This window comes from Sapajus apella, unplaced genomic scaffold, assembly GCF_009761245.1.
Source record: "Sapajus apella isolate SASKATOON/1434 unplaced genomic scaffold, GSC_monkey_1.0 scaffold51, whole genome shotgun sequence".
In the NCBI taxonomy this organism is placed as follows: domain Eukaryota; kingdom Metazoa; phylum Chordata; class Mammalia; order Primates; family Cebidae; genus Sapajus; species Sapajus apella.
This window is the reverse complement of record NW_022436991.1, coordinates 10,616,534-10,644,411: the sequence shown is the minus strand read 5'-3', so window position 1 is coordinate 10,644,411 and position 27,878 is coordinate 10,616,534. Positions and strand designations below refer to the sequence as shown.

The window sequence follows — 27,878 nt, the reverse complement described above, 5'->3', positions numbered from 1 at the left end:
CCTTGCTGTCTTTTGCCCACCTGAGTTGATAACATGAGGCTAGTGGCTCAGGGGAGCTACCTGCCCAGCCCTCATCAAGTACACCAGGGCACCCTGATGAGAACAAGACCAGAAGGTCATGATGAAAAGATGTCTAAGCTACAGAGCTTAGGTAAAACGACAATGGCGTCTTTCTTTTTCAAATGTGCACATCCAGTGAAATGCAGGCTTGTTTTTAAGCCTTCCAGCTGAACACAGGAGAATCAGTTGCATGAAGCTGCACACACATTTGATCATTTTAAAAAGTCATTTGTGGACCAAGGCTTTTCTTTCAAACAGCGTCGGGTAATATTCAGCATGGTCTGGGCTTGGGCAGAAAAAAGAAAGATTCAAGTCTTCTTTTTCTGCTACTAAGGAAGGTCCCTTACAATCAGGAATCTTTTCTCTTATGTCTATTTGGGGAGGAAGTCAGCAGGAGAGGGGACTTTTGGGTTTTATACTAAGTCTGTTTTGTTTGCTTTTGCTTGTCTTAATTTTCATTAAAAAAAAAAAATTCAGTGTCTTTATTTCCTCCAGATCTCAGTTTAAATGCTACCTTGTCAGAGAAGCGGCTCCAGATCACCTTCAAATAAAGTGCATCCCTCATCCTCCCCCACTCCTGTTGTTCTCTATCAAGATACTCTATTCATTTCTTTCACAGAAATAAGATCTGGCATAATTATTAATACATGTTCATTCACTCTTTATTGTCTATTTCTCATCTAGACTATAAGCTACATGAGAGCAAAGACACATCTGTTTTATTCACCACTGCATTTCTAAGATCCGGGCACAAAAAATTATTAAGCGGACACATCATAGTGTATGTTAAACACTAAGTATGAGCCAGAAGTTGTGTTAAGTGTTTTGCAAGCATTATCTATTTAATTCCCCCCAAAGCACTATGAAGTCCCTGCTGTACAATGAAAAAGTGGGTTTAGAGAGTTTGAGTATCTGACCATGATTAGATCCTAGGTTTAACAAGAGATCCACAAGCACTTTGGAGGCCAAGGCAGGTGGATCACCTGAGGTCAGTAGTTCAAGACCAGCCTGATCAACACGGTGAAACCCCCATCTTAAAAAAATAAATAAATAAATAATAAAAAATAAAAAACAAGAGACCCAGACTCTTCTATCAGTATTCTACATTTATTGCAGAAACAAACAAGCTATTAAAAAGCACTGAGAGGCCAGGCACGGTGGCTCATGCCTATAATACCAGCACTTTGGGAGGCCTAGTTGGGAGGATCACTTGAGGTCCTTTGGGAGACCCGGGTGAAAGGATCACTTGAGGAGTTTGAGACCAGCCTGGGCAACATAGCAAGAACCTGTCCTTACAAAGAATTTTTTAAAAATTTGCCAGGGATAGTGGTACATGCCTGTAGTCCTAGCTGTTCAAGAGGCTGAGGCAGGGGAAATTCCTTGAACCCAGGAGTTGGATGCTGCAGTGAGTTACGACTGTTCCACTTAACTCCAGCCTGGGTGACACAGCGAGACGCTGTCTCCAAAAAAAAAAGTAATAATAATAATAATACTTTTTTTTTTTCAGGCAAAGTCTCACTCTGTCAACCAGGCTGGAATGCAGTGGTATGATCTTGGCTCACTGCAACCTCTGCCTTCCGGGTTCAAGAGATTCTCCTGCCTCAGTCTCCCAAGTAGCTGGGATTACAGGTGCCTGCCACCATGCCCAGCTAATTTTTGTATTTTTAGTAGAGATGGGGTTTCACTATGTTGGCCAGGCTGGTCTCAAACTCCTGATCTCGTGATCTACCTGCCTCAGCCTCCCAAAGTGCTGGGATTATAGGTGTGAGCCACCATGCCCAGCCATAAAAAATGTTAAAGCACACAAAAGAATCCTTTGTAATTCCAACACCCCAAATCTCTGTATTATGTTAACATCTTGGTTTGTATGCTAGATGGCTGGATGAATAGATGAATGGATGCTTTTTAGTTTTTAGACAAAGGTGGAATCATGACTCTGTTCTTTTGCTTGCTTTTTAAAAGAAGCTAGATGAAATACACTCAAACATCTTCCCATGTCAACAGAGTATCATTTTTTTTCTTATCTGTTTTTCACCATTCATCCTAAACCCACATTGCTGGCTTCAAGTAAACTCACCCTCAAATAGTAATTATCCCTTCTATTTGCCTATCTTTTTATAGCTTTGATTCCCACAAGGCTGTGAGATAGGCAGGAAAAGGATTATCTCTACCTAACAGATAATTTTAAGAGTTAACAACTTGTTCTGAGTCATATGGGGTCAAGTAGGAGAGCCAAGATCCAGAGCCCATCTGTTCAATTCCAAAGCCCATGGGCTTTCCATTACATCCCGTTGCTTCATACAATGTATCTGATTGTGCGGCATGGACTTAAGAGTTAAGTTGACCCGAGTACCAATCCTGGCTCCAACAATTCCCAGCTACACAACCTTTAAGCAAGTTAGCTAAGTCCCCTAAGCTCAAGTTCCTTGTAGGGTGTGGCGAGGATGACTTGATAAAATGCACATCAAATACATAAAACAGTAGCTGGTGGTTGCTGCCGAGGGCTGACTGACCCAGTCCTGTCCATGGGTAAGTCTGATAGGGTGTGGCTGTGCTCTGGCTTGAAAGAGGTCCTATAAGCTCTGCCACACCCCAGACTCAACCAATACTCCCATCCCAATTACAAGCAGAATGAGGACCTGCCAGTGCTGCTTAAGACATAGAACAGGAACCTTCCCACTAAGTATGGTGCATCACAGCAGCAACCTACAAGACAAAGCCAGGCCCCGGGGTTCCCAGTTAGAGGACATAGGAAAAATATGCATACCCTGGGGAGCAAAAGGGATGTATTACCAGTCTCACCAAACCCTCACTTCCTTAGAAAGACATTTCAAGTAGATTCACACACCATCTCTGTGCTGTTTTTCATATGCCATTTGCGGGGCATGTTGTGGTTATTTTGAAGAAACTGCATTTGTAACAGAATAAAAAATAAGCTTTCTCTTTCCCTTTCTTGGACACGAGCAGGTCTCAACCCTCCAAATTCAACTGTCACTGGAAGTCTTCTTGGAGTTGGAATTTTTATTGGAGGTGGCTGTGAAGGCAGCAAGAACATCAGCAAATGTGGCAGTATGGTTTGAATGTATTGCCCCCCAACAAAGTTCATGTGCTGGAAAATTAATCCCCAATGGAACAGTGTTGAGAAGTGGGAATTTCTGGAGGTGACTGGATTAATGGTATTACTGTGGGAGTGAATTTCTTTAAAAAGTAAGTTGCCCTCTCTCATGTGCTCTCTTGCCATGTGATGCCTTCTATCAGGTTACTATGCAGCAAGAAGGCCCTCCCCAGACACAGCCCCTAATCTTGGACTTCCCAGAACCATGAGCCAAATAAATTTCTTTTCATTATAAGTTATCCAATTTCAGGTTTTTTTCTTTTTTCTTTTTTTTCTTTTTTTGAGGCAGGGTCTTGCTCTGTCACTCAGGCAAGAGGATTGCTTGAGCCTGGGAGGCTGAGTCTGCAGTGAGCTGTGATCATGACACTGCAGCCTCGACCTCCTAGGCTCAAGCAATCCTGCCTTAGTCACCCAAGCAGCTGGGACTACAGGCATGTGCCACCGCACCTGGCTAATTTTTGTAATTTGTGTGTCTGTAGAGACAGGGTTTTGCCATGTCCCCCCAGGCTGATCTCAGACTTCTGGGCTCAAGTGATCTGCCCACGTTGACCTCCCGAAGTGCTGGGATCACAGGCATGAGCCACTGCACTTGGCCCCAGTTTCAGGTATTCTAATGGCAGCACAAAACAGACAAAGGCAGACACACAATGTCATAAAAATGAAGGAGAAGAAGACTTAAAAAGGAGGAAGATACTCTGCATTTATCCTACAGATAAACTCACGAATATAGGAAACTAGGAAGTTATTCAAAGGGTGATGTAGGGTTAGATGTGCAGATAAGAAACAGTCTCCAAGATAGAAGGGAATAAAGCAAGACACAGAAATTGTACATGGCATGCTAACATCCTTGTGTGTGATGTAGACAATTTCTGGGCTTGAACACATCTTCTCTAGAAGGTCACACAAGAACCTGGTTGCAGTGGGTGGCTCTGGGAAGGAGAACCGAGAAGGCTAGCTAGGAGTCATGGGTGAGGGGAGTCTTAATTTCACTTTGTAGCTTTTGACGCTGCTTGAATATTTTATTTGTTCATTTTTTTTTAAAGGAGAAAGGGTTAGAGCACCTAATAATATGGTGAGGCCAAGAAAGATGAGGCAAACTTATGAGAGGAGGCAGTTTTCAGGCCATTGATGACTCAATGAGAAAAATATCAACAGGATGGTGGAAGCAGAAGCCAGGTTGCACCAAACTGAGGAAAGAATAAATTGTCATCAAGTGGAAATAGGAAGAACTGGCAACTCTTTCAAAAATGTGTTTGTATGCAAAGTAAGGCAGGGCAGTAGCCTTAGCAGTAGTAAGGGTAGTAGTGGAGGAGTCCCAGGTTTGAGGAAGGGGATTTTTTCATGAAAAAGACCTAGCAGGTTTATGCACAAAGGAGAAGACCAGGAGTCAGTGCAGACAGCCGCTGCTTTTGCCTAGCAAGCAGGCATTGCCTTTTCTTCTGGTGACAGTGGCTTTACTTTTCTTCAAGGATGCATTCCCTCTCTTCTTTCAAAATGTCTGATTTCGATGGGACATTCCTTCTCTTCTTTCAAAATGTCTGGATTAGATCCAGTTCCCTCGCAAAGAGGGGCAGGTGACCCAGGCCCAGCCAATCAGCGTATTCCATCCCCCTGGTGCAGTGAGCGATTCCTTTGGAGATGGACATATGACCCAATGCCTTCTCCTGAGACTGAGTCCTAGGCTGCTGGGATTTTATAAAAAGGAAGTCCTTTTTTGGGGGGTAGAAGTTGCAGAGATAATGGGACATAAACTGGGAGCTGCTATGTGCCCAAGAAAGCCTTCTGAGAATGAAGAGCGAAGCCCATGCGGTGGGAAAGTAATCCTAGCTGATAGAGAGAAATGTTTTCCTGCTGGCATTGTTTGGGACCGCAAGCCATCTACATCTGAATACCATCATTGTCTTTCACTTAAAAGTCAATTTAAATCGGGTTCCTGTTTGAAGCTATAGAGGCTTTGCTGATTCAGAGAGAAGCTGTAGACACAAACTAAATAGGGAGGTATGCATGAATAATTGAGAGGGTGGAGACCGGAGCAGGGGTGAGGGTAAGTCTCACATGAGTTGGGGGAGGGAACATATATTTGCCAAGACATAGACGGAAGCAGGGCAAGGAAGTCAAGACGACTATGGAGGTCAGGGAGGTGGCAGGGAGCTGAGGGTTTCTAACCTGTGGGCACCTACGGGGCCTCAATCTTCCTCATGATTTAGGGCAGAAGGCCCCATCCCTGGGCCATGGACTGGTATCAAAATAACAATAATAACAATAAAGTCCTGCATCCATTAAGTGGAGTGCCAGCTTTTGTTTGTTTGTTTGTTTTTGCCATGGTTCTGTTACATTCCCTGTGTAAGTCACTTGGGCAAATCTCTAGGCCTCTGCCCATCTATAGAATGGAGCAGTTAAATTCCACTTCTGAGGTCATCTTTCAGCTATCGACTTCAATTATATTATACTTCAGTTGTTATTCCCAGACATAACCTTACATTTTCATGCTCTCCCAACACGCAGCCTTCCCATCTATCATTTCAATTCAAACTGTTGGCTTTTCTGCCAGGGGATATCTCGAAGTCATGTATCTGGCAGGTTCTATGGTTGACTGTGCCCCCACAAAGTTCATGTGTTAGAGACTGAATCTCCAGTGCAACAGTGTTGAGAGGTGGCACCTCATGAAGATTTAACACCATTATCTTGGGAGTGGCTTCCTGATAAAAGGGATGAGTTTGGCTCCCTTTCTTTCCCCCGCATGTGACATACACATATGCACATGCACACACATGCACACACACATACATGCACACACACACACACACACACATGTATGCATACTCTCTCTTGCCCTTCCCCTTCTGCCATGGAAGACACAGTAAGAAGTCTCTCACCAGATGCAAGCCCCTTACCCTTAGAATTCCTAGCCTCCAGAATGGTAAGAAATAAATTTCTTTTCTTTATAAATTACCTAGTCTGCGGTATTCAGTTATAGCAACACAAAATGAACTAAGGCAGCAACTGGTTTAGGAACTTCACTTGGCTCAGGAACCTGCCAATTCCAGCCATCTAAAGGGAGCCTGGTTTGATCTGAAGTTTAAATGGGTTACCCACGGGTATGTAGACAGGTGGAGAGAGACAGACTCCAAGCTATGTGTCCTAAATGGCTCTTGGCTATTTGTTAGTCAGTATATAAATGTAGGTTGATATTTTCACTAAGATCTCTCCAAACTCCACATAATGGATACCCCAAAAGAACAACTGGAACTGAGTGGGAAAATCTCTACTCCTTAATGAGCCTGTCTCGACTGCCTCATTTCAATGCTGCCATGCCCTCTTTCAGAGGTTAGTGGATGTATGCTGTCTTTGCCAGCCTTAAAATCAAAGCCTTAAGGAACAAATACGATTTGCATCTCTTAAAATCCTGCCAGCGAGTTATAAAAGGTGTGAAGATGCTACTTATTTGTTGCAATATTTTAAAATAAATTTAAATCATTTGAATTGTAAGACTATTCAGTCTTTTTCTATTATGTAATAGACACCATTCGATGGTGTTATCATGACTCTCTCCTGTCAGCACAACCACAAACCTTACCAGGGGCTCCAAGTGCTTCTAATAATCTTTACAAGGGTCTTGGGCAGTGTACAGTCCAGGGATCAAGTCCTGGCTCCTCCGCTTTCTAGTTGCTAGACCTTGGGCAAATGCCTTACCTTTTCCAAGCTCTAGTTCCTCATCTACAACATGGTGATAACCCTACCTTATGGGGTTGAGAGAATTAAATGAGGCAATGAATAGAAGGCATTAAAACAGTGCCTGATGCCTATAAGAATTCAACATATTTTCTAATATATTTGAACAGTAAAGGGTTTTATGAGAATTATTTTAAATCACAATTTTCAAAAAGGAATTGTTCTCCTGAGTATTTGATACTTTGGGGGAGTTAGGTTCTGTGCTTAAATAAATCATTTTGAGTAAGTGTTAGATCCTTTTCTTAAGCCTTGAATTTGGAGTTTTAACAGCAAACATACAAAGGTTACGCTTTCCGGCTTCAATTCAGAAATGTCAGCACATCAAACACACACATTCAGACACACACACACAGAGGCACTCACTCATACAGTGTAAAGGGCAATTGGGTTTGGAAGAGAATGTCACATGAACAGAATTGCAGCTCATTAAAGCAGTACTTGAAGCTTTTGACCTCAGCTACATAAACAATGTTTTCGGATGACAGAATTGCCAAGAAACCAACTCCTGTAAGTATGATTTAGTTTCTGAAGCAGTTCAGCATTTAGGCTCTCAGAGGATACGGGCAATGGGATGTGAGCAGATAACCCATGTAGTATTTTGGAAATGATACTAACAGAGCATAGGACAAGGGCCTTTGCAAGCTATAAAAGTTTGCCAGGTTTTTAGCCTTTCCTAACGTGCAGATGCCTCAGAATTATGGGGCTTTCAGTAAAGTGCAGATAAAAATAGGTAACAAGAGCAGAAATGATTGGAATCAGTCTGTCATACAAGTGGACTTCAACTCTGGGAGGCCTGACACAGGCTAGAATGGCAGGAAGGAGGGAATGAGTATTCTAGTGATGTCTAGATAGGACTGATGGTTGCTTCAATGTAAGCAGCAGGGGAAAGAGGCTCTTACTGTCTACTTCTCATCAAGTTGTACTCCTTAGGCCCTGCCCAGGGAGCACTGATGATCAGATGCATCATATTTTAGAACACTTGACAATTTAGTTGACCACATTTTAGAACAACTGATGATCTGATTGATCATATATTAAAAGAATACTAGAGTCATGTTTACTAGTGGGCAGATCATTGTACACACACTCTAGCACTTAACACTCCACAGGTGCCGGGCACAGTGGCTCACACCTGTAACTCCAGCACTTTCAGAGGCAGAGTGGGGAGGATCACTAGAGGCCAGGAGTTTGAGATCAGCATGGGCAGTTAATTAAAAAAAAAAAAAAAACAGAAAAAACAAATAAATAAAAAGCAGAGAAAACTCCCCAGACTGTAATGAAGCCGACTTAGCTTTCTCTTCCCCTTCACCTTGCTGCTTCAATGCTGCTAGCTGGGTTGTCTTCTTACGCAGCTGAATCCTTGTGCCCCGGGCCCATCCCCCTACCCAGTTTTCACAGTGAGCCCTCCGTTAGGTGTAATGGACACTATGGGAGCCTTTCAGAGGAAGGGTGACAGGACCTCATTAAGGCAATTCATGACAACGCATGAATGACATCAAACTCTCCATTAGGCATTTCAATGTGAACATATTACCTAGTATATCTTGTCCTGCGGCATTATAGCCCCTTGTACTACTACTTCTGCAACAACATATGCTCACACATGCCGAAGACTCAATGCACCTTTTGCTACAAGTCAGCAAAATGCTGAGCTGGATCCCAGACACAAGGGCATTCCCTGGGCACAGCCCTCAGCCACAGCACCCTCCGATATCACTACATCCTTTGCATTGACAGGAGTAAGTCCAGCCAAGTGCACAACCATGTGCTCCTGCTTGATGCCCTGCAAGCCAGCCCTCTGTACCACAGAAGCTTTCCTGACCATCTTTTTCATTCATTCATCCTATTGCTGGACCAAACACTTGGCTACCATGTTTTATACTTGAGGAGCAATCATGTGGGCAGTCTGCAGGGACTCACGTTCATCAGTGCCTTCATGCCCCTATGAGACAATGACTGAATACCTACAAGGTGCCAGGAAGTGGGGAGGACCTGGAGATGTCAAAATGAGCACAACTTGGGGGTTCTCAAACAGCTCCAACCTGTCCAGGCTCCTATCACTTCTTGCCTGGATTATGGCAAGAGTCTTCACCAGTCTCCCTGATTTTGCCCTTGCCCCTATAGCACTTAGAGCAATCCTTTAAAAACCCAAAGTCAGAACATGTTATTTCTTGGCTCATGAGCTGGAGTAAAAGCCAAAGATCCTTCAGTGGTCTGTGCTTTCCCCTGGCCTCTCTAATCTCATTCCCTTTTCCTTTTTCCCTCAACCCCTCAGCTCAGTCACCTGGACTTCTTACTCCCCCTTGACCATGCCAGGCAAGCTCCTGCCTCAGGGCCTTTGCATCTGCTACTACCGCCCAAATCACTCTTCCCTCTCATCCAGATATATATATGGCTCTCACCTCCCTTATCTTCTTCCTGTATTTGCTGAAATGTCATTTTCTCCACCTCCTCTATTATATGGACATCTCCCTGACCTGGCTCTTCCAATCTCCATTCCTACTTCAGCTTCTGGCATAATGTTTATCAACTTCTGACACAGTGTACATTTCATTTGTTTCTATGTTTATTATTTTGCCTACTCTCCCTAGAATATAAGCTCCATGAGGACAGGGATTTTAACTATTTTTAATGCTGTGTCCCCAGCACCTAGAAGAGAACCTAACCTCAGCACCCTCTGAAAGGATGACTTGATATCTGACAACATCCCCACTGGAGGACAGAATCAGCACGCACTTCTTCCCAAACCACTGCTCCATCATGCACTCTGCAACACAGTCTGCCCTTCAATACTGAAACCACTCTCCATCATGCACTCTGCAACACAGTCTGCCCTTCAATACCCAACCCACTCTCCATCATGCACTCTGCAACACAGTCTGCCCTTCAATACCCAAACCATCACCTTCCTCCCACCACAAGCTGACCAGCAATAGCCTGCTGTGTGCCCTGAACCATAGCTTCACCAGAACATTCTATACTTAACTGTATATACCCCTTCACTACAGCCCTTACTACACAGGCTCTACCTACTGCACTGACTACAATAGGATCTGCCAATCAACTCACAGGCCTGCTGCACCCTGCAGCACGGAGTTCTAGCCGCTGCTACACAAAGATGGAGTCCCTGGTCCCACAGCGTCCTATGCCCTGGGAGCCTGTGAGAAATGCAGAATCTCAAACCCCACCCCAGACTGGCTGAGTAAGAATGTAAACCAGATGCCCACGTGACTCGTGTGTGTGCATTAAAGTTTAAGACGCTCTGCTCAGCTATATCATGGCATCTGTAGCACTGGATTGGACTGTGTGAGGTTAGACTGTAGGAATCTGCAGACCTCTCTACCCAGAGTCTAACGATTCAATGCATTACATCTTCAGATCCTTTACCAGCACTCTCCCAACACACACTGCAAAACCACATGATGCCATGACAGTTTGCAAATTCAGCAGCCAAATTACAGCCCTTTATAAATAGGGTAGTAACTTACACAACAACCAATTTATTTGCGAAACCCTGCTGTACAGAAGAAAAACACCATGCACTCTAATATATATCCCTGAAGACTCCTTTATGTTCCACAGCACAGTGTATTATAGCCTCTTGTTTTATGGCCATTCATTCATTCAGTAAGAATTCTTGAGCACCTGTAATATGCTAAACCCTATGCTAGGCACTGGGATTTGACACTGAGAAAGTCACAATCTTAAAGTAGTCAAAAAGACAGCATGAGATTGAACACGTTATTACAACATGTGATGAGTTTGTTGATGGAACAGTAGCAGATCTCTACTGAGATATCAATAAGAGGCTCTACTGATTTGATGAGAGGGAAAAGGAAAGGCATGGTGGGGATCAGGGGGCCGGTGAGAGCATAGGAAAGGGCTTTGGGCATCGCAGGTGCATGGCCCTGCACAGACGAAGCAGGCAAGGGAAAACAAGGCACTGCATGTCTGAGGAAATGAAAGAGGCCCACGAATGCTGCTCTTGGAGCCAGGAGCTAAATCTAGGAAGAGGGCAGAGGTCTAGCATTGGAAGACCTCAAAAGCCACATATGCCAAGGAGCAATAGATACTAGACTGGGGAACAGAGAACCATCTGGGAGTTTTAAAGCAAGACACAATCAGACGAACATTTTACAAAAATGACTTTTGTTCTCTGCAACAATACACCAAATCGAGTGTATTTCAATACAGTTTCAAACAATGCTCTGTAAATAGCTCCTTGCCACAATAAAAGATGGCATTGAGAACAACTTAAAAAAAACTCCATTTACAGTTATTTTAATGAACCTCCAATAATAGCACCCTTCACTGATGTTTGAATATAATCCTCTTTTATTGTTCCTTATTTTTTCTCTCACCACACTCTATTTAATAGCATGCATGAATCAGGAATGCTGACAGATACACGCATGCCTTTTCACATCCCACAAGGCACATGGAACTCTGAACACGCTCACCACGGGCCTTTTGGAAGTGGCAGACAGTTAAGAAGTGGTGAGAAAGGAGAAATATAAAATCCTGGGATTGTGGTGGGGGCTCTAATGCAATGGATCTGCAATGTAAACGGCATAGAGGCAGGCCGGATCAAATGGGTAGGTGGCATATCTTTTTTTTTTTTTTTTCTGAGGCAGGGTCTTCTCTGTTGCCCAGGCTGGAGTGCCAGTGGTGTGATCATGGCTCACTGCAGCCTCAACCTCCCAGGATCAAGATCCTCCCACCTCAGCTTCCTGGGTAGCTGGAACTACAGGTGGATGCCATCATGCCCGCTAATTTTTATATTTTTTGTAGAGATGGGGTTTTGCCATGTTGCCCAGACTGGTCTTGAATTCCTGGGCTCAAGCAATCTGCCTGCTTCAGCCTTCCAAAGTGCAGGTATTACAGGCCTGAGCCACTGCATCTGGATGATGTATCATCTATTATTATTTCTAATTCAGTTTAAGGAGATTGATGGAAGCGCCTGCTCCTTTAGAGCTGATACCAGAATGTTATGAAGTATGTAGTCCAGCCCGGTCACCGTACTTTGAAAGTCATTGTTCAACCCACATGAAGGAATTCAAGACAGAATTCAGTGGAAAATCATACCAAATACAGAACAGTTGAGGGATCTTGTTGATACTAAGTACTGTAATTTTTTTATGTTATCAATGATAATAACAGCTACCTTTTCCTGAGTGCTCTCTATGAGCCAGGCACAAGGCTAGACCTTTTCTATTCATTACTGCTTAGCGGGGTTGTTCAAAATATTTAACAGTCAGAATAGACTCTGGTTGTAAATAACCAGTGCTAACAGACGCTGGCTAAATAGCAACCTGACATCAAATCATCACTACCCCTGAGGCTATAAATCAACAGTGCATGGGATATATATGGGTGTGGATGTGTTCTATGTGCCCCGGACCGTGTTTAATTTTCAAAAATTTGTTATGGTATATAAAAGAAATCATGAGTTTCTTTCTTTCTTTTTTTTTTTTTTTGTGTGAGATGGAGTTTTGCTCTGTTGCCCAGGCTGGAGTGCAGTGATGCGATCTCAGCTCACTGCAACTTGCCTCCTGGGTTCAATCGATTCTCCTGCCTCAGCCTTCTGAGTAGCTGAGATTACAGGCAGTGCCACCATGCCTGGCTAATTTTTGTATTTTTAGTAGAGACAGTGTTTCACTATGCTGGCCAGGTTGGTCTCAAAATCCTGACTTCAGGTGATCTGCTTGCCTCAGCCCCCCAAAGTGCTGGGATTACAGGCATGAGCCACTGTACCTGGCCCAAATCGTGAAATTTTATCTAAACATCTTAACTTTATATGCCCTTTAACTAAGCCCTACTACACAGGATCTACCTACTACACTGACTGTAACAGGATCTCTCAATCAACTCATAGGCCTGCTGCACCCCACAGCACTGAGTTCTAGCCCCTGAAAACCATGAAGATGGAGCCCTGCAGAGGCTACATCCTGCAAGGCAGGCCATTGGGAGGTGAGTATCACTTAGGTATCTAAGTACCCTAGAGCCTCTTAGGTAGCTCACCTGCTTTCTCCCTTGCACAGATCTCCACCACTTTCTCTTCTATCTCACCAGCCCTCTTCCCTCACTCATATTATCTGCTTGGCCTCTGTAGGCAGCTGAGCCTGTGACCTCTTCTGGAAGCCAACACCCCACTCCCTGACTGGAAGGAGGACCAGTGTCTTCCACTTAAAGAGATGATTCTCTTGGCTGGACTCAGTGGTTCACACCTGTAATCCCAGTACTTTGGAAAGCTGAGGTTGTTGGAGGATCACTTGAGCCCAGAGTTTGAGACTAGCCTGGCAAGACCACATTCATTCATTCATTTATTATTTTTTACTTATTTATTTTTGGGATGGAGTTTCACTCTGTCGCCCAGGCTACAGCGCAGTGGCGCCATCTCAGCTCACTGTAACCTCTGCCTCCTGGGTTCAAGCGATTCTCCTGCCTCAGCCTCATGAATAGCTGGGATTGCAGGCACACACCTAGCTAATTTTTGTATTTTTTAGCAGAGATGGGGTTTTACCATGTTGGCCAGGCTGGTCTCAAACTCCTGAGCTCAGGGGATTCGTCCACCTCGACTTCCCAAAGTGCCAGGATTACAGATGTGAGGCACCACGCCCGGCAAAGACCCCATTCATTTAAAATTAAAAATAAAACATTTGGCAGACGTAGTGGTACACTCCTATAGTCCCAGCTACTCAGGAAGCTGAGGTGAGAACATTGCTTGAGCCCTGGAGGTCGAGGCTGCAGTGAGCTATGATTGTGCTACTGCACTCCAACCTAGGTGACAGAGAAAGACCCTGTCTTCAAAAAAAGAAAAAAAAAAAAAAAAGATGATTGTCCCTGCTACCTCCCTCTGGTCTCTGCCTAGCTTCCCTGGCTGAGCACCTAATGCTAAACTCCACAGCAGTGATTCTCAACATTGAGAGCACATCAAGGTACCTGGAGAGCCTATTAAACACAGAATACTGGGCCCTACTCCTAGAGTTTCTGATTCAGGAAGTCTGGGTTGGAGCCCGAGATCTTCATTCCTAAAGTGCCCAGGTGATGCCGATACCGCTGGCTGTGACACTGCGTGCTGATATTGCATACTGATGGACAGCGCACTTTGCAAACCACTGTGCTACAGCTAAAACATGACCCCGGGCGTCCGCTGGGTTCTATGCCAGTGGGGATGGGAGCACGTGCATCTTTCCTCTAGCCGAGTGAGGAAAGGAAGGTTCACATTTCGAGGTCTCATAAACAACCCCACAAAAACCATATGAGTCTCACCTCTGAGTTCCTGGTTTCCTGAACACAGAGCTCACTCTTCATTTCCAGGTTACCTTTTCATCTTTTTCCAAATGGCCCCATAAAAGCGTGATGCTGCTCATGACACATGTGTCTGTATATTTCACCACTTCAATCCCAATGTACACACAGACATTATCTTAAGGAATAGCAGCAGGATTCTGCCCTTCAAAGACCCTACTCCTGAGACACTAATTAATGTATGACACAGCTAACAAAAACAATGATCACCTCTCTGTGAGTGCCTCGTATGTATCAGTCTCCTATGAAGTGATTTGTGCATCATAACAATCCTCTGATGTCAGAACTATTCTCGTCATTGTATTACAGATGATGACACAGTGGATCAGAGGGAAACAGACTGGTCCCAGTTCACCAGCTCTGAAATAACCAAGGGATGATTTGATCCATTGTATTCACTGAGAGTCAGGCACGATTAAGGGTATTGTGCTCAATTTTGTGTCTGTATTTTAAGATAGATGTGGATGTCATGGAAAACAACAGGCACCTTGAAGTGATGTCCTATGGTACATGCTTGTGGAGGCGGGTGCGGGGGAGCAGGGTTTAACTGGAAATCACAGGATTCAAGAAGGAATCAGGCTGGGTGTGGTGGCTCACGCCTGTAATCCCAGCACTTTGGGAGGCTCAGGTGGATGGGATCACCTGAAGTCAGGAGTTCGAGACCAGCCTGGCCAACACAGTGAAACCCCATCTCTACTAAAACTACAAAAATTAGCCAGGCATGGTGGTGCCACCTGTAATCCCAGCTACTCAGAAGGCTGCGGGAGAAGAATTGCTTGAACACGGGAGGTGGAGGTTGCGGTGAACCAAGATCACACATTACACTCCAACCTGGGTGACAGAGTGAGACTCCAAAAAAAAGAAGAAGAAATTAGAACCTGCATCTGAAAATGTCTGAAGGTTAATCCAGAGAGAGAGAGGCTCTAGCGGGAGTTCTGGGAAGGCTGATCTGATGGCAGTGTACAGGTTGGCAATAAAGTGGAACTGGCTGCCTCTAGAGGCCATGGCTTCCTACACCAGGAGGCATCCAGGGAGAAACGGGACGCACGGAGATTGGTGTAGAGCTGTGATTCTAGCCGTCTGGGATGGGGGAAGGTGCGGCACTGGGAGAGGTGAACATCACCTGGGAGACTCCTGAATTATGTGCCCTTTGCCTCTGGGCTTCCTGGTGGGCCTCCAAGAGAGTCAGACTTTCTGAGGCTTGGATTCTCCCTTCATCACGCTGGCTGAGTGACCTCGAACAGAGCACTTAACCTCTCTGAGACCCTGCTTCCTCTTCCATAACATGGAATGTCAGCACCTTCCTTCAGAGGCTGTTGCGTGGATTTAATTTGATGCTGCATGAGAAATGCTTAATATGGAGCCTAGCACGTAAGTGCTCAAGAAATTAATAACAATACTAGTATCAAAATAACTACCGTTATGATCTTCTTCATCCTAACAACCCAGACCCTCACGACATTAGGTTTCAATGGCGGTGTTTATATTCACTCTTCAGCCTCAGTCAGTAGTTCTACAACCATCATCAAGTCATCAGGTCTGCCCTCTATTTAATTTCACAAGGAAATATCCTCCCAGCAGAATCACAGTTTGATTAATTCAGGTGCAAACTCTTCTTTCCTGATGCCGACAGGTACTCCCTGCTGAGCCTTTGGGGATAGAAAACCTTCCCGTGGTTACATGGACCGTGGGAAATGTGAGAGTTTTATTCTTGTGTTATAAAAGTTATGTCAAAGCCATCTCCACACCCAAAGCCTCCAGGAGGGGGTCTTCGCTTCAAGAGGATGTCAGTCTCTGCTTCACTCTGCTTCGCCTTGGGTGGGAGCTGGCTGCTGAACTGCTGTCTTATTTACTAACTCAGACATAGTGTATGTTTCAGAATTAAATTTAAATGCTGTTGAGATAAACAACATGACCTTTTCAATGTCAGTATGAAGAGAAAATGACACAGTTGAACCAAGAGAAAGAATGAGGGCAAAATTAGATCCTTTATCACAGTCCAGAAATGGATCTGAACTCTGCTCACCCAAGAACCATTCTCAAAAAGTTGTCAGCTAAGACAGTTACAATAATTGAATCGATGAAACAAAAATTCAATAGGCATCGTCATTTCCATCTTTATTGAGGCCGAGCTGGGCCAGTGGAAATGTCCATCTTCGTACCTGGTGACTTTGTGCATACGTGTGAACACATACACCCATGTTCAAGTAGACACATCGACGTCTACCCTTCAGGAAGCATTTGGAAAACACGGGGCACAGGAAAGAATACGTTGTGTGTGAATACTCAACAGTCAGAGATAATGGGTTACTTACAGCTTTTGGCTTATATGGGGGCTGGATCTCTTTGCGTTCAAGTTTCTCCCAATCAATATACCGGAAAAATGCATGCTCTTTGATATCACGTTCACCTTCAGGTCCGCAACCCAGACGTTTGCCCGGGTGTTTGGTCATCAGCTTCGAGAGAACGAAAAACATTGAATTTGATGAGTTTCAGAAGAGGAAATGGGAGACACTCAGAAATTATTACTCCAATGCATTAGGAAAGAAAGCACAAAGGATCTCAACTCATTTTTGTTTTTTGCTTTTTATCCCAGCAAAGAATCCCAGCCAGGACTTTGTAGGCGAAAACCCAACAACAGGGCCTGCTGCTACCCATCCTTTCCGGTGAATCAAACCGAAGCCTGAATGTGGCCCTGAACTTTAAGTTAGCAATGTCGCAGGATCCATTTTGGTTCAAGAATAAGTTTTATGCAATTACCAGTGCATTTAATTAGGACAGTTTCAATATCGTCACACTCCCCTCCTCCCACAACAAGAAAACTGGAGATTGACGAAAGCAAAGGCTACATTCATTCGGATACTATTTACATTTCTCAGTAAAGCGTTTGCAAAAATGCCAAAGCAGAAGAAAAAGTATTAGTCAAAGGGGCCCAAGTTTCAAGTAATTACTTTCTGAAAGCTCATTAAATAGTCAAAAACCAGCCCAGCTCATTTCCCTTGTATCATATATTACATACAACGCTGCTGAGGTTTCTTTGGTGTTCCGTTTAAATTACTTAATTATCAAAACCCTCCATCTTTGGGTCTCTGAGTGCTAAATAACAAGATGAATAGATGCTGCAAGATGAAACCAGACAGGCTTCCTCTTGTAAATGAGTCCAAAGCAGCATGAAAATATCTCTGATCTCAAGACTTGAGCAAATGAACAGAGAGTAAAGACGAACGAGATGGTGATTAATTAAAAAAAAATGAAAAGGAACATGCAAGTCCAAAAGCTTCCCAGAGTCGATATCACATTGAGCAGCGCATGATGGCAGAATCCTTAGATTCTGCTCGGGACTTGATGATGGGGAAGGGATGAGCCCAGAAATTCATTCCTACACTGTTGGACGTTCATTCAGCCTGTTGCCTGCCTACGAGATAATTTGTGGTCACACACACAAGCATGGACTTGTCATAGAAAGTTTATCTTCCAGGGTGGGGAAATTAACTGGGGACTTAGGTTCTAAGCTAGCTACTTCTTTATTTACATTCACAATCTTCCCTGATCATCATGATAACCCAATGAGGTGAGTACACTAATTTTCCCATTTGAATAAAACAGCAATGAACACTCAGAGAAGTTGAGGAACAGCAAGGACTCAGAAATAGGAAGTGGCAGAGTCAGTAAGGGCTGGGTGCAGACCCTACCTCTGCCTAGCTCTAAAACTTGGGCTTTTAAGAAAAATGGGAGGGCATTTCACACATGGTTTTCTCAGGGATTTTTGTGGCCTGGCTTTGTCAGGAGAGGTTTATGGAGGGTAAGGAAATTGAGCCACGCCTTAACATTTGTGTAAGTTTAGGATGGGAGGAAAGAAAGGACAGTTTGGTTTTGACTCAGACTGATAATAATAATAGTATCAATAACAGCTTTCGTTATTGATTATGCAACAATCAGTAACGAAAGCTGTTAGTGATAAATATGATAATCAATTATTTATTATTTGTTATTGATTGTTGCACAATCAATAACGAAAGCTGTTACTAATATTATTATTTATCAGTAACAATATCATAGGTGCTCAGGCTCTGTGCTAAAGGCTTCCCAGCCATTACCCATTAGTCTCTAACCTTTACAACAATACTCTGAGGCCTCAGCAACTATTATCCCCCATTTCCCAGGTAAAGGATGTGGGTGCAGAGAAGTACCGTCATCTGTCTAAGGTCATACAGCTAAGGAGTAGGGCAAGGCTTTGAAGAGCTCTGCCTGGTCCAGGACTCACAGCTTTGTGCTCCGTCTCAGCTGTTCAGTCTGCTGGTTTTCACCCTAAGGTGCGACCTCTTTGGGCTTGCTTGTTTCAAGCTTGTTCAAAGTGGGAATGACCATCTGAGTAAGGTTTTACTAACATTTTTTTATGGTAGAAAATCAGGCCTTTAAGGGGATGGGGATATAAAGGATACTGTTTCAATTAAACAGGCAACCGTTTTCAAAACCTCAACTCCATTTCTGTCTAAGCAGGAGGATGCCAAGCAAAGAAAAGGCACTGCAGAAACATCTGACATTAATTCGGAGTCTCTGCCCAGTTCCCGCACTCTGCTTTAATGTGCCTGAAGCCATGTAGACAGCTGGATTTAATCACTGTTCCAATCTCTGATCACCTCCCAGACGCATCCCCTGGGGCTTGCTGTTCCAGAGGAAGCATCTGGCTGCTCGCTTAAGCGTCACTCGTTTTTGGAGTACCCTCCTTGAAGGAAGAGCCCGCGTTGGACTCAGCCCACTCAATTAATAACGGTCCCCAAACTCAATAGTAAGAGAGTCACCCCAGTTAATCCTGAAGGTTATGGGTCATGAATTAATAGAAAACGGCTCTACCAGGGAAACTGCTAATTGGAGCTGAAGCTGAAGGCAGCTGACCTGGAAAATCCTCTCTACTCCATGACCCACTTAGAACCCCCAGCTGTCCAGACAGGGCAGGCGTGTGGAGGGGAAGACAGTGTGCATGTATTGAACACCTACTATGTGCCCATGTCATGCAAGGAGTTTTCTCTTATGTTATCTCATTTGATGTTCTCAAAAACTCTGTTCAATGAGTACTACTATTTCATTTTTTAGAATAAACAGAAGCCCAGAGATGCAAAGAAAGTGGCTTAACATCTTGCACCTAGGCTGGGTGCAGTGGACCACGCCTGTAATCGCAGCACTTTGGGAGGCAGAGACAGGAGGATCGCTTGAGCCTGGGAGATCAAGGCTGCCTTGGGCCATGATCACGTCACGGCACCCTAGCCTGGGAGACAGAGCAAGACATTGTCTCAAAAAATATATGTAATAATAATAAAAAGACCTTGTGTCTAGGAATTGGAAACATCGAGATTTGCAGAGTCCCTTGATCTCCAAAACCCCCTACTTTAAAAGTTGCAATTCCAGGGGATGCAAACTCAAATGCCAAGAGGAACCTGGCAGATGGCACAGTAATGTCAGCACTAGTAATAGTAATGATAACTTCCAAGGGGTTTGGAGCAGACTGCCCGCCTCTGCTTTAAGTGATTTACAGTATTCAGCTGTTTAATCATCAAAGAACCCTGTGTGGAGTGCTGTTATTATCTTGAATCTGCAGACACGATCAAACAACTTCCCCATGGTCCTAGGGCAATTAAGGCCTGAACCAGAATTTGAACTTGGATAGAATTGGCCGGATGAGAATTTCTGTGAATTACAGAGGGCAAGCCCCAACTATAGAGGGCAGTGGTTTCCAATCCAGCTGACTCGTGCTTTGTAAGAATGACAGGCCAATGTGGCAAGATCTGATTTTTCAAGAGAAACCTGAAAGCCGAATTTTTATGAGAAATCTCCTGATTCTTACAAGCTGGTAATTATTAAACAAACAAAAAGCACCAGGTACCATCTTCTCTCTACTCCTCCACCCTTCAATAACACGTCTACGGGGGCCTGTACAGGCCTTCATGTGTGCCCCCTTTTTCTTTATGGGCTTTGCTTAGGTTCCTAATGCACCTCTGGAACTCCCCTCTCTATTCTTCATGTTCTCTCTCCCTGCCTCACACCCTCAAAGAAAATATTTTCAAGCAATTCACTTAAGATGTTCGGGATTGAGACTAATTCACAGGTGGCTTCCCCAGGGATATGTGCATCTTAGCCTACGTAGCTGAGATGCAAACCTTAGGTGATTCATTGAGAGTGGGAATTTAGTTAGTGTGACAAGGTGCTTTTATGCTGAGAGGCTGGCCCAGCTATTCCAAACTGAGCCAAGCCTCAGATTGGCCTGTCTGAGTTTTCCAGCTTTCCTTCACCCAAGCCAGTGCATCCAGCATCTGGCTGGGGTCAGGAAGAGCAAGGTAGGGTGTGAAAAGTCTGCAAGCATCCCACAGATCTAGGACTGGCAGCCTTGGTTTATTTAGACACACAGGTGGGAGCCTGGTGGTTAAAGCATGGCCATGTTCTAACCTGTACCACTGGGTTGTGGGAAAGCAAATCCTGTATGAGTATATTACGCTTGGAACATATTTTCTGGGTGTCTAATTCTATTGCTTTCAGGCTTCCATCAGAGTTGAAAAATCACTTCATTTCAACAGTAGTTTAAACGCAGTGGTCTGCAAGCCAAATGAAGACTTTTCCAAAATATTCATACCCAGACTTAATCTCTGGGGTGAGGCTGAAGCATGTGCATTCTGGAAAAGCATTTTGGGTTAACCTGATGGCTCCAAAGGTGACGGTCACTAATCTTTAGGATCTCACACAAGTCACTGTGAGTATACCCTGGTCTAACACAAGACGTAATACAATACTTCCTCATAAACACACGTCCTGCTTTCTTCACAGGTGCCCTGTGCCTAAACCGTAGACATACAAGAGTGCATGCCCTTTTAGCCATTTGTGTGTGTGTTGGGGTGAGGAGAGAGTGGGATTTTGAGTACACTGAATTTCAGTCTGCTTATCTAGAGAATCCCTTAATCTCAATACTGCCTGGTATTTTTTAGAACAAAAGTTACATGCTCTTAATAGTAACCAAACACATATAGCAGAGCCGGGCAAGATAGCCTGAGTTGTGCCAAAGACCTCTTGCGCCCTTTCCCATACTTCCAGCTCTTTGACGAAATCTCTGTGCTTTCTACCTCGTTCATTCAATAAGCATTCCCCTGTGCTGGTTCAGAGACTGCAGCCCAGCCAGCAGCAAGACACAGCTGCAGGCAGCTCTCTATGGCACTGCTGTGCAAATTAGGAAAAAAGGGCTCTCTCCTCCAGGAGGTAGCAGCTCCACGTCAGGGCTCTCACATTGGCAAATGGAGTGAAGGGTGGAGTTCAGGCTCTGTTCCCCACTGGTGGGATGTCCTTTGGCAGGGTACAGCCCACATGCCTGTAGGTGGTGGTCCTGGTCATAGCTTTAAGAGATGTACTTACCCCTTTGCAGATGGCCACAGCTTCCTTGGACATAGACTTGGGATAGGCTACATTGTGTTCCATGATGGACTGGAAGAGCTCATCTTCATCTTCCCCTTCAAAGGGTGCCTGTGTGACAGGGGAGGGTGGGAGGAGAAGAATCCCTGCTTGAACCCTCCCCCTAGCTCCCTTCAACTGGCAGACCCTCCTCCTTGGGGCCCACAGTGAAGCCAAATGCCCAGACTTTCAAATAACCACAGACTTGCATGACCCCAAGGCTGGGAAAGTCATGGAGTTTCCGACCTTACCAAACGGATGCATTCTCCCAAAGAAACCATGTGGAGGTGGGTAGGGAAGACTTTTCTTATAGATCACTTAAAATTCAATTACCTGCCCAGCCAACATTTCATACAGCAGGACTCCAAATGCCCACCAATCCACGGACTTCCCATAGGGCTGATAAGCAATTATCTAGAAAACAGAAGGTATCCTATCAGGGAGGTTTGCAGTTCATGTTTCTGCTGGAGACAGATTCCACTCTTCTTTTACAAGAAGGCCAGTGCCCACCTGAGCTATTTCTTTACAATAGCTACTCAGGGAATGACAGACATGCTTTGCAGGGGCACCTGCATCTAGACAAATACCTGTGGCTGTCACATTGCCTTTTCAAAGCACTAGTACAGTGTATTATTATTATTATTATTATTATTTTCAAAACAGTGAGCGTGAAACTTTTAAGAGGAAAAACTGTCTTTACTCTTCATTGTAAAAGTTATAACATTTACATAATGATGTTAAGTATACTTAACACTACTAAGCTGTACACTTAGAAATGGTTAAAATAGAACATTTTATGTTACATGCTTTTAAAACATAATTAAAAATCAAAAAGTTCAAAAGGCAGTAATATTTGTTACTATTTTACTTTGTTTATAAAAGATAGACAAGCTAAGATAATAAAGTGAAAATCACCCATAGTCCTTTATTAAGAGAAAATTTATGACTAATGTTTGGTCTACTTCATTCCATAGTCTTTTCTCTGAATACATATTGAACTCTGTGCATATGTGTGTGCTTTACATAAACACTTTAGTATGCGGACCATTTTTTTTTTCTTTTCTTTTCTTTCTTTCTTTTTTTTTTTTTTTTTTTTTTGAGATAGTGTCTCTTTTTGTCACCTAGGCTAGAGTGCAGTGGTGATATCATAGCTCATCACTCAAGCCTTGGCTTCCTGGGCTCAAGCAATCCTCGCGGCCTCCTGCGTAGTTGGGACTACAGGCGCTCACTACCATGCTAATTATTTAAATTTTTGTAGGGATGGGGTCTCTCTATGTTGCCCAGGCTGATCTCAAACTCAAGCAATCCTCCTGCTTTGGCCTCCCAAAGCACTGGGATTATGGGCACTAGAACTTTAATAAAGCCTCTTATTCACTTAAATTTTCCTTGCCAATTTAATATTTGTATATGAACATAATCAGTTTTTATCTCTGCATAGCATTCCATTGAATGGATATATCAAAATGTACCTTATAAATTTCCAGTTGATTAGGTTTCTTCCAATGCTGTAACATATATTCTTGTAATTAGACATTTGGACATCTGTCCAAGTATTTCCTTAGGATAAATTCTTAGATGTACAATTGGTGGATCATATGGTATGTACGGTTGTGAAGTTTTTAATTCATATTACCAAACTGCCAGAGCACGGAAAAGTCTAGAAGAGTCAGATGACTCTCTATCTTTCAGTAGGTAGGGATATAAAACTAACCACGTCAGAGATTAAGAGGTAATACAGCAAAGGCTAAAGGCTGAGGTCTGAGGGTCAGGCAGTCTGACTTTGAATCCTGACTGTTGTCTCCTGGTTGTGTGACCACAGAAGAAGTTACTTAACTTCTATAATAGCTACATCATGGGGTTATATGAGGATGAATGAGATATTAGGTGGCTTTCACATATTATGCCCTCAAAATGTTAGCTAATCCTAGAAGGTTTTATAATTCAGTTACTGCTTGTTTAACTCAAAAAGGGTTATTTGAGCAAACTTGGCTGTAAAGTGAATGTCATTTCTTGATCTCTATCTCCCACTTTGATTTCTATTCCCAAATCAGAAATGCAGAGATGTTGACTAAAGGATACAAAATTTCAGTTAAGTAGGAGAAATAAATTCAAGAGATCTATCGTACAACACAGTAACTATACTTAATAACAATCTATTGTATTCTTGAAAATTGCTAAGAGGGATTTTTAAGTGTTCTTACCACAAAAAAAAAATAAGCATGTGAGATAATAAATGTGTTAATTGACTCAACTTAGCCATTTCACAATGTATATGTATTTCAGAACAACATGTTGCACATGATAAATGTATACAATTTTACTTGTCACTTATAAATGAATGAAATGCACACTGAGAAGTAACCCACAAGACAAGGAAGGGAAACCGTTCCAGAACACTTCTCATTGAAAGTGTTTTCACAGTTTTAAAGTACTTCAAGTCTTATTTGATCCTCCTGACAACCCAACAAGTTAATCCTTTTACAAAGGAAACTAGAGCCTGGGATGTCGGAGCAGTTGCCAGAAGTGATGTGGTTAGTTCATGACAAAGCCTGCCCTGCAGCTTATCCCTCTCATCTGCAGGTTGGAGGGAGAGGCAACTTCACCAGCAACACAGTTCAGGTTTTCTTGTGTTTGCCTGAATCACGACCAATGAGTAACTTCTAGGAACCACAGATCCTGGGCCTCACCCTGCAGAGATTCTAATGGGATGATGCTTGGGCATCCCACTTTTTTTTTTTTTTTTTTTTTGAGACAGGGACTTGCTCTGTTACCCAGGCTGGAGTGCAGTGGCATGATGGAGTGCTGGGATCAAGGGTCCTCCCACCTTATCCTCCTGAGTAGTTGAGACAGTAGATGTGAGCTACTGCAACTGGAAAATTTTTAAAGAATTTTTTGGTAGAGATTAGGGTCTCACTATGTTGTCCAGTACGGTCTCAAACTCCTACCCTGAAGCAGTCTTCTTGCCTCAGCCTCCCAAAGCACTGAGATTACGGTGGTGAGCCACCATGCCTCAGCTGCATCCTGCATTGTAAAAGCTCCCTCATGACTCTATACTGCAGTTAGAGTTGATAACCAGAGATTATGGAACCCATGGCCTACCAGGAAGTTGTGTTATAGATTGTGTCTGATATCCTAACTAATTAACAAGATGATAATAGACCAAAATATATCACATAGGGAAAACTTCACTGGCTCTGAATGAAGCCTTATTATTTTTAAAGAATTACTTTATTACTCAAGTGATACACAAATACATTTACCTTGTAAAAAATGTCAGCAGTATACAGAAGTAGCTAAATTTCTCTTTACAATTCCCTTATCCTCAGAGGTAACCAGTGTTATAAAATCAGTCTGAAATATTCCAGATTTTTGCATGCTTTTACGTGCATATATATATATATATATATATCCATACTCATTGAAAACAGAGCAGTGTTCTGTGTATTTCTGTTTTATCCATAATTAGTATCATATTGTATTTGTCTTTTTTTTAATTGGAGACAGGTCTCACTGTGTCACCCAGGTTAGAGTGCAGTGGTGTAATCACAGCTCACTGCAGCCTGGACCTCCTTGGGCTCAGGTGAATCTCTTACCTCAGCCTCCCAAGTAGCTGGGACTACAGGCACATGCCACCACACCCAGCTAATTTTTGTAGAGACAAGGTCTCACCATGTTGCCCAGGCTAGTCTGGAACTCCTGGGCTCAAGTGATCCAGCTGCCTCTGCCTCCCAAGGTGCTAGGATTACAGGTGTGAGCTGCCACGCCTGGCCTTGTATTTGTCATTCTGTACCTTAATTTTTTTCTCTTAACAATGTGTCTTGAAGATCTTTTCATATCTACATATATATCTAACTCACTTTTCTGAATTGGTGCCTGGTAGTATTTCATGCTATAAATAAATCATGGGCTATTGTCCATTTTCCTACTGAGGGACATACACAGGACGCAGATCCCATGTCATATGCCAGCCTAGGGGATCTGCTCTTTCTCTCTCAATAAACATTTCAATGTCATAATTAGGCAGTATCACATGGCCCTGAGCCACAGCAGTTTGATGAAGAATTTTACTGATGTGTGTTGGATGGTTCTTTTGAGTTTTATTTAAATTTTCTCCCAAACCTTGATGTATTTTGGGCTTGGGCTTCTGGATGTGTGCTAAATTAATTTGCATGTGTGATCTCAAAGGGAGGATTTAGAGTATAGAATAAGAATCTGCCCGAGGTTCCCTTGCAAGGTACCACCCTCGACCCTTCCCAGCTCTCACACGGCCATCTGGGGAGCAGAGGGTACATCACCACAATATGAACATGCGCCCAGCAGCTCTCACCTCGGGGGCGATGTAGTCTGGAGTGCCACAGAATGTCTTGGTTGTCACCCCATCCCAGATGTTTTCCTTACACATGCCAAAATCAGCAATCTTGATGTGCCCCTCAGAATCCAGCATCACGTTGTCAAGTTTTAGGTCACTATGGCAGACACAATAATTTAGAGATTTAATTAAATGCCATGCATTTCAAGCCAACCAACACCCACTCATTATACATAAAACACTGTGTTAGGTGTTGTGTGGACACAAAGGTCAGTAGAAACCAGCCTTTGACCTCCAACAGCTTACAATCTGGCAGGGAGATAAAAAGAGGTCCACAAACCTCCGTGCTCTTCTTTTTCTACAGAGCCAACTGTGTCAAGTGTCTCACAGGGACACAAAGCGACAGCACTTCTGAAAAGAGGGAGATCCACAGAAAGTTAAGCAAAGGGCAGAGCATCCATGAGGCTTCTCAGATCCAGGAAAATTCCAAGAATTGTCCTTGGCAACTTAAAGACCCCTTATATTTTGTAAGAAAATATATTTTTCACAAAATAATGATTTCTTTTTAAATATCTCTAAAGATTACAAAGGAAAAAGCTGATTGACAGAAATATGTAACGCTAAGTGTTCCAAGACCTCCTGGGACATGGCCCAGGAGTTTCCACTGATTATTTGAATCAAAAAATATTTCTTGCACAATTACTATGTGACAAGCACTGTGCCTGGAGTCGGCTATATTATGTAGCTGTAAACAACATAAACAAGTCTCCTGTTCTTCAGATTAAATTTCAGTGCAGGGAAAAAGATAACAATTAGTCTATAAGTATGATTATTGTAGATTCTGATGAGTGGTATGAAGAAAATAAAGAGGACATGAGATAGGGATTGGAGGAAGTCACTTTAAACAGGGTGTCAGTCAGAAAGGACCTTTCTTTTTTTTTTTTTTTTTTTTTGGAAAACGGAGTTTCGCTCTTGTTACCCAGGCTGGAGTGCAATGGCGTGATCTCGGCTCACCGCAACCTCCGCCTCCTGGGTTCAGGCAATTCTCCTGCCTCAGCCTCCTGAGTAGCTGGGATTACAGGCACGCGCCACCATGCCCAGCTAAGTTTTTGTATTTTTAGTAGAGACGGGGTTTCACCGTGTTGACCAGGATGGTCTCGATCTGTTGACCTCGTGATCCACCCGCCTCGGCCTCCCAAAGTGCTGGGATTACAGGCGTGAGCCACCGCGCCCGGCAGAAAGGACCTTTCTAAGGCAGTGACATTTGAGCTCTAACCTAAAGGATATGTGCTGTATTCTCTTTTAATTTCATCTGTGTTGATAAGAAGAGCTTGATATTTTGGGGACACTTGTAGGTCTTTAGCACACAAGATTTCTCCAATGTCAACACACTTTCCTCCTCCCCAAACACCTACTCCAATGTCAATGCTTTGTATTTCAGTACCAGTAAGCAAGGCTGAGCTATGGGTCAGATGGTCCCAGTCCTAATAGAAAATGGGGAAGTCTGATTTCCTGAGAGGTAGGGGGATCTATTGCTTAATTCAGATCTTTCCCTTTGGTCATCTTGATTGGGCTAGTGGGCATCTGTGGTTCTGCCTATTCTATTTTGTGATGACAGCATTCTAATATTCCTTTAAAGAACCACTCTCCCTCAATTATTCCATGTAACATGAGTGGTGCTGGCTCCAGGAGTGGTCATGTGGGCCTGGCCTGGCCAGTGGAAATACTCCATCCTGCTGGTCACAGCAATTGATTCAGGAATGGGCATGTGATCCAATCTGAGCCAATCAAAGCTGTTAAGTATTAGTACTGTCACTCTGGCTGGCACAATCAGGAAAGGGATAAGTGCATTTTACATTGGGGTTGCTCAGGTGGTATTAAGCAAGTCTAGAAATTCCACGGGTCACCAGATGGAGAGAA

The 27,878-nt window shown here is 43.5% G+C and overlaps 1 protein-coding gene and 1 long non-coding RNA gene across 4 annotated transcripts in view; both read right to left on the bottom strand.

The window, feature by feature from the left end:
* The window catches only part of PRKCB (protein kinase C beta), a 383,605-nt gene that overhangs the window by 13,887 nt on the left and 341,840 nt on the right, over positions 1-27,878 (bottom strand). For all 3 annotated transcript variants that reach the window (XM_032243353.1, XM_032243352.1, XM_032243351.1), the window contains 4 exons: positions 25,977-26,115; positions 21,983-22,063; positions 21,614-21,721; positions 16,534-16,674 (listed from right to left, as the gene is read on the bottom strand). In XM_032243353.1, coding sequence (XP_032099244.1) covers positions 16,534-16,674; positions 21,614-21,721; positions 21,983-22,063; positions 25,977-26,115 — 469 coding nt within the window. The remainder of the gene's footprint in view (positions 1-16,533; positions 16,675-21,613; positions 21,722-21,982; positions 22,064-25,976; positions 26,116-27,878) is intronic.
* On the bottom strand, positions 8,117-12,403 carry LOC116526734. The gene is made up of 2 exons (XR_004258243.1): positions 9,760-12,403; positions 8,117-9,710 (listed from the first exon to the last, which is right to left on the bottom strand). It is a non-coding gene; the product is annotated as an uncharacterized LOC116526734 (long non-coding RNA).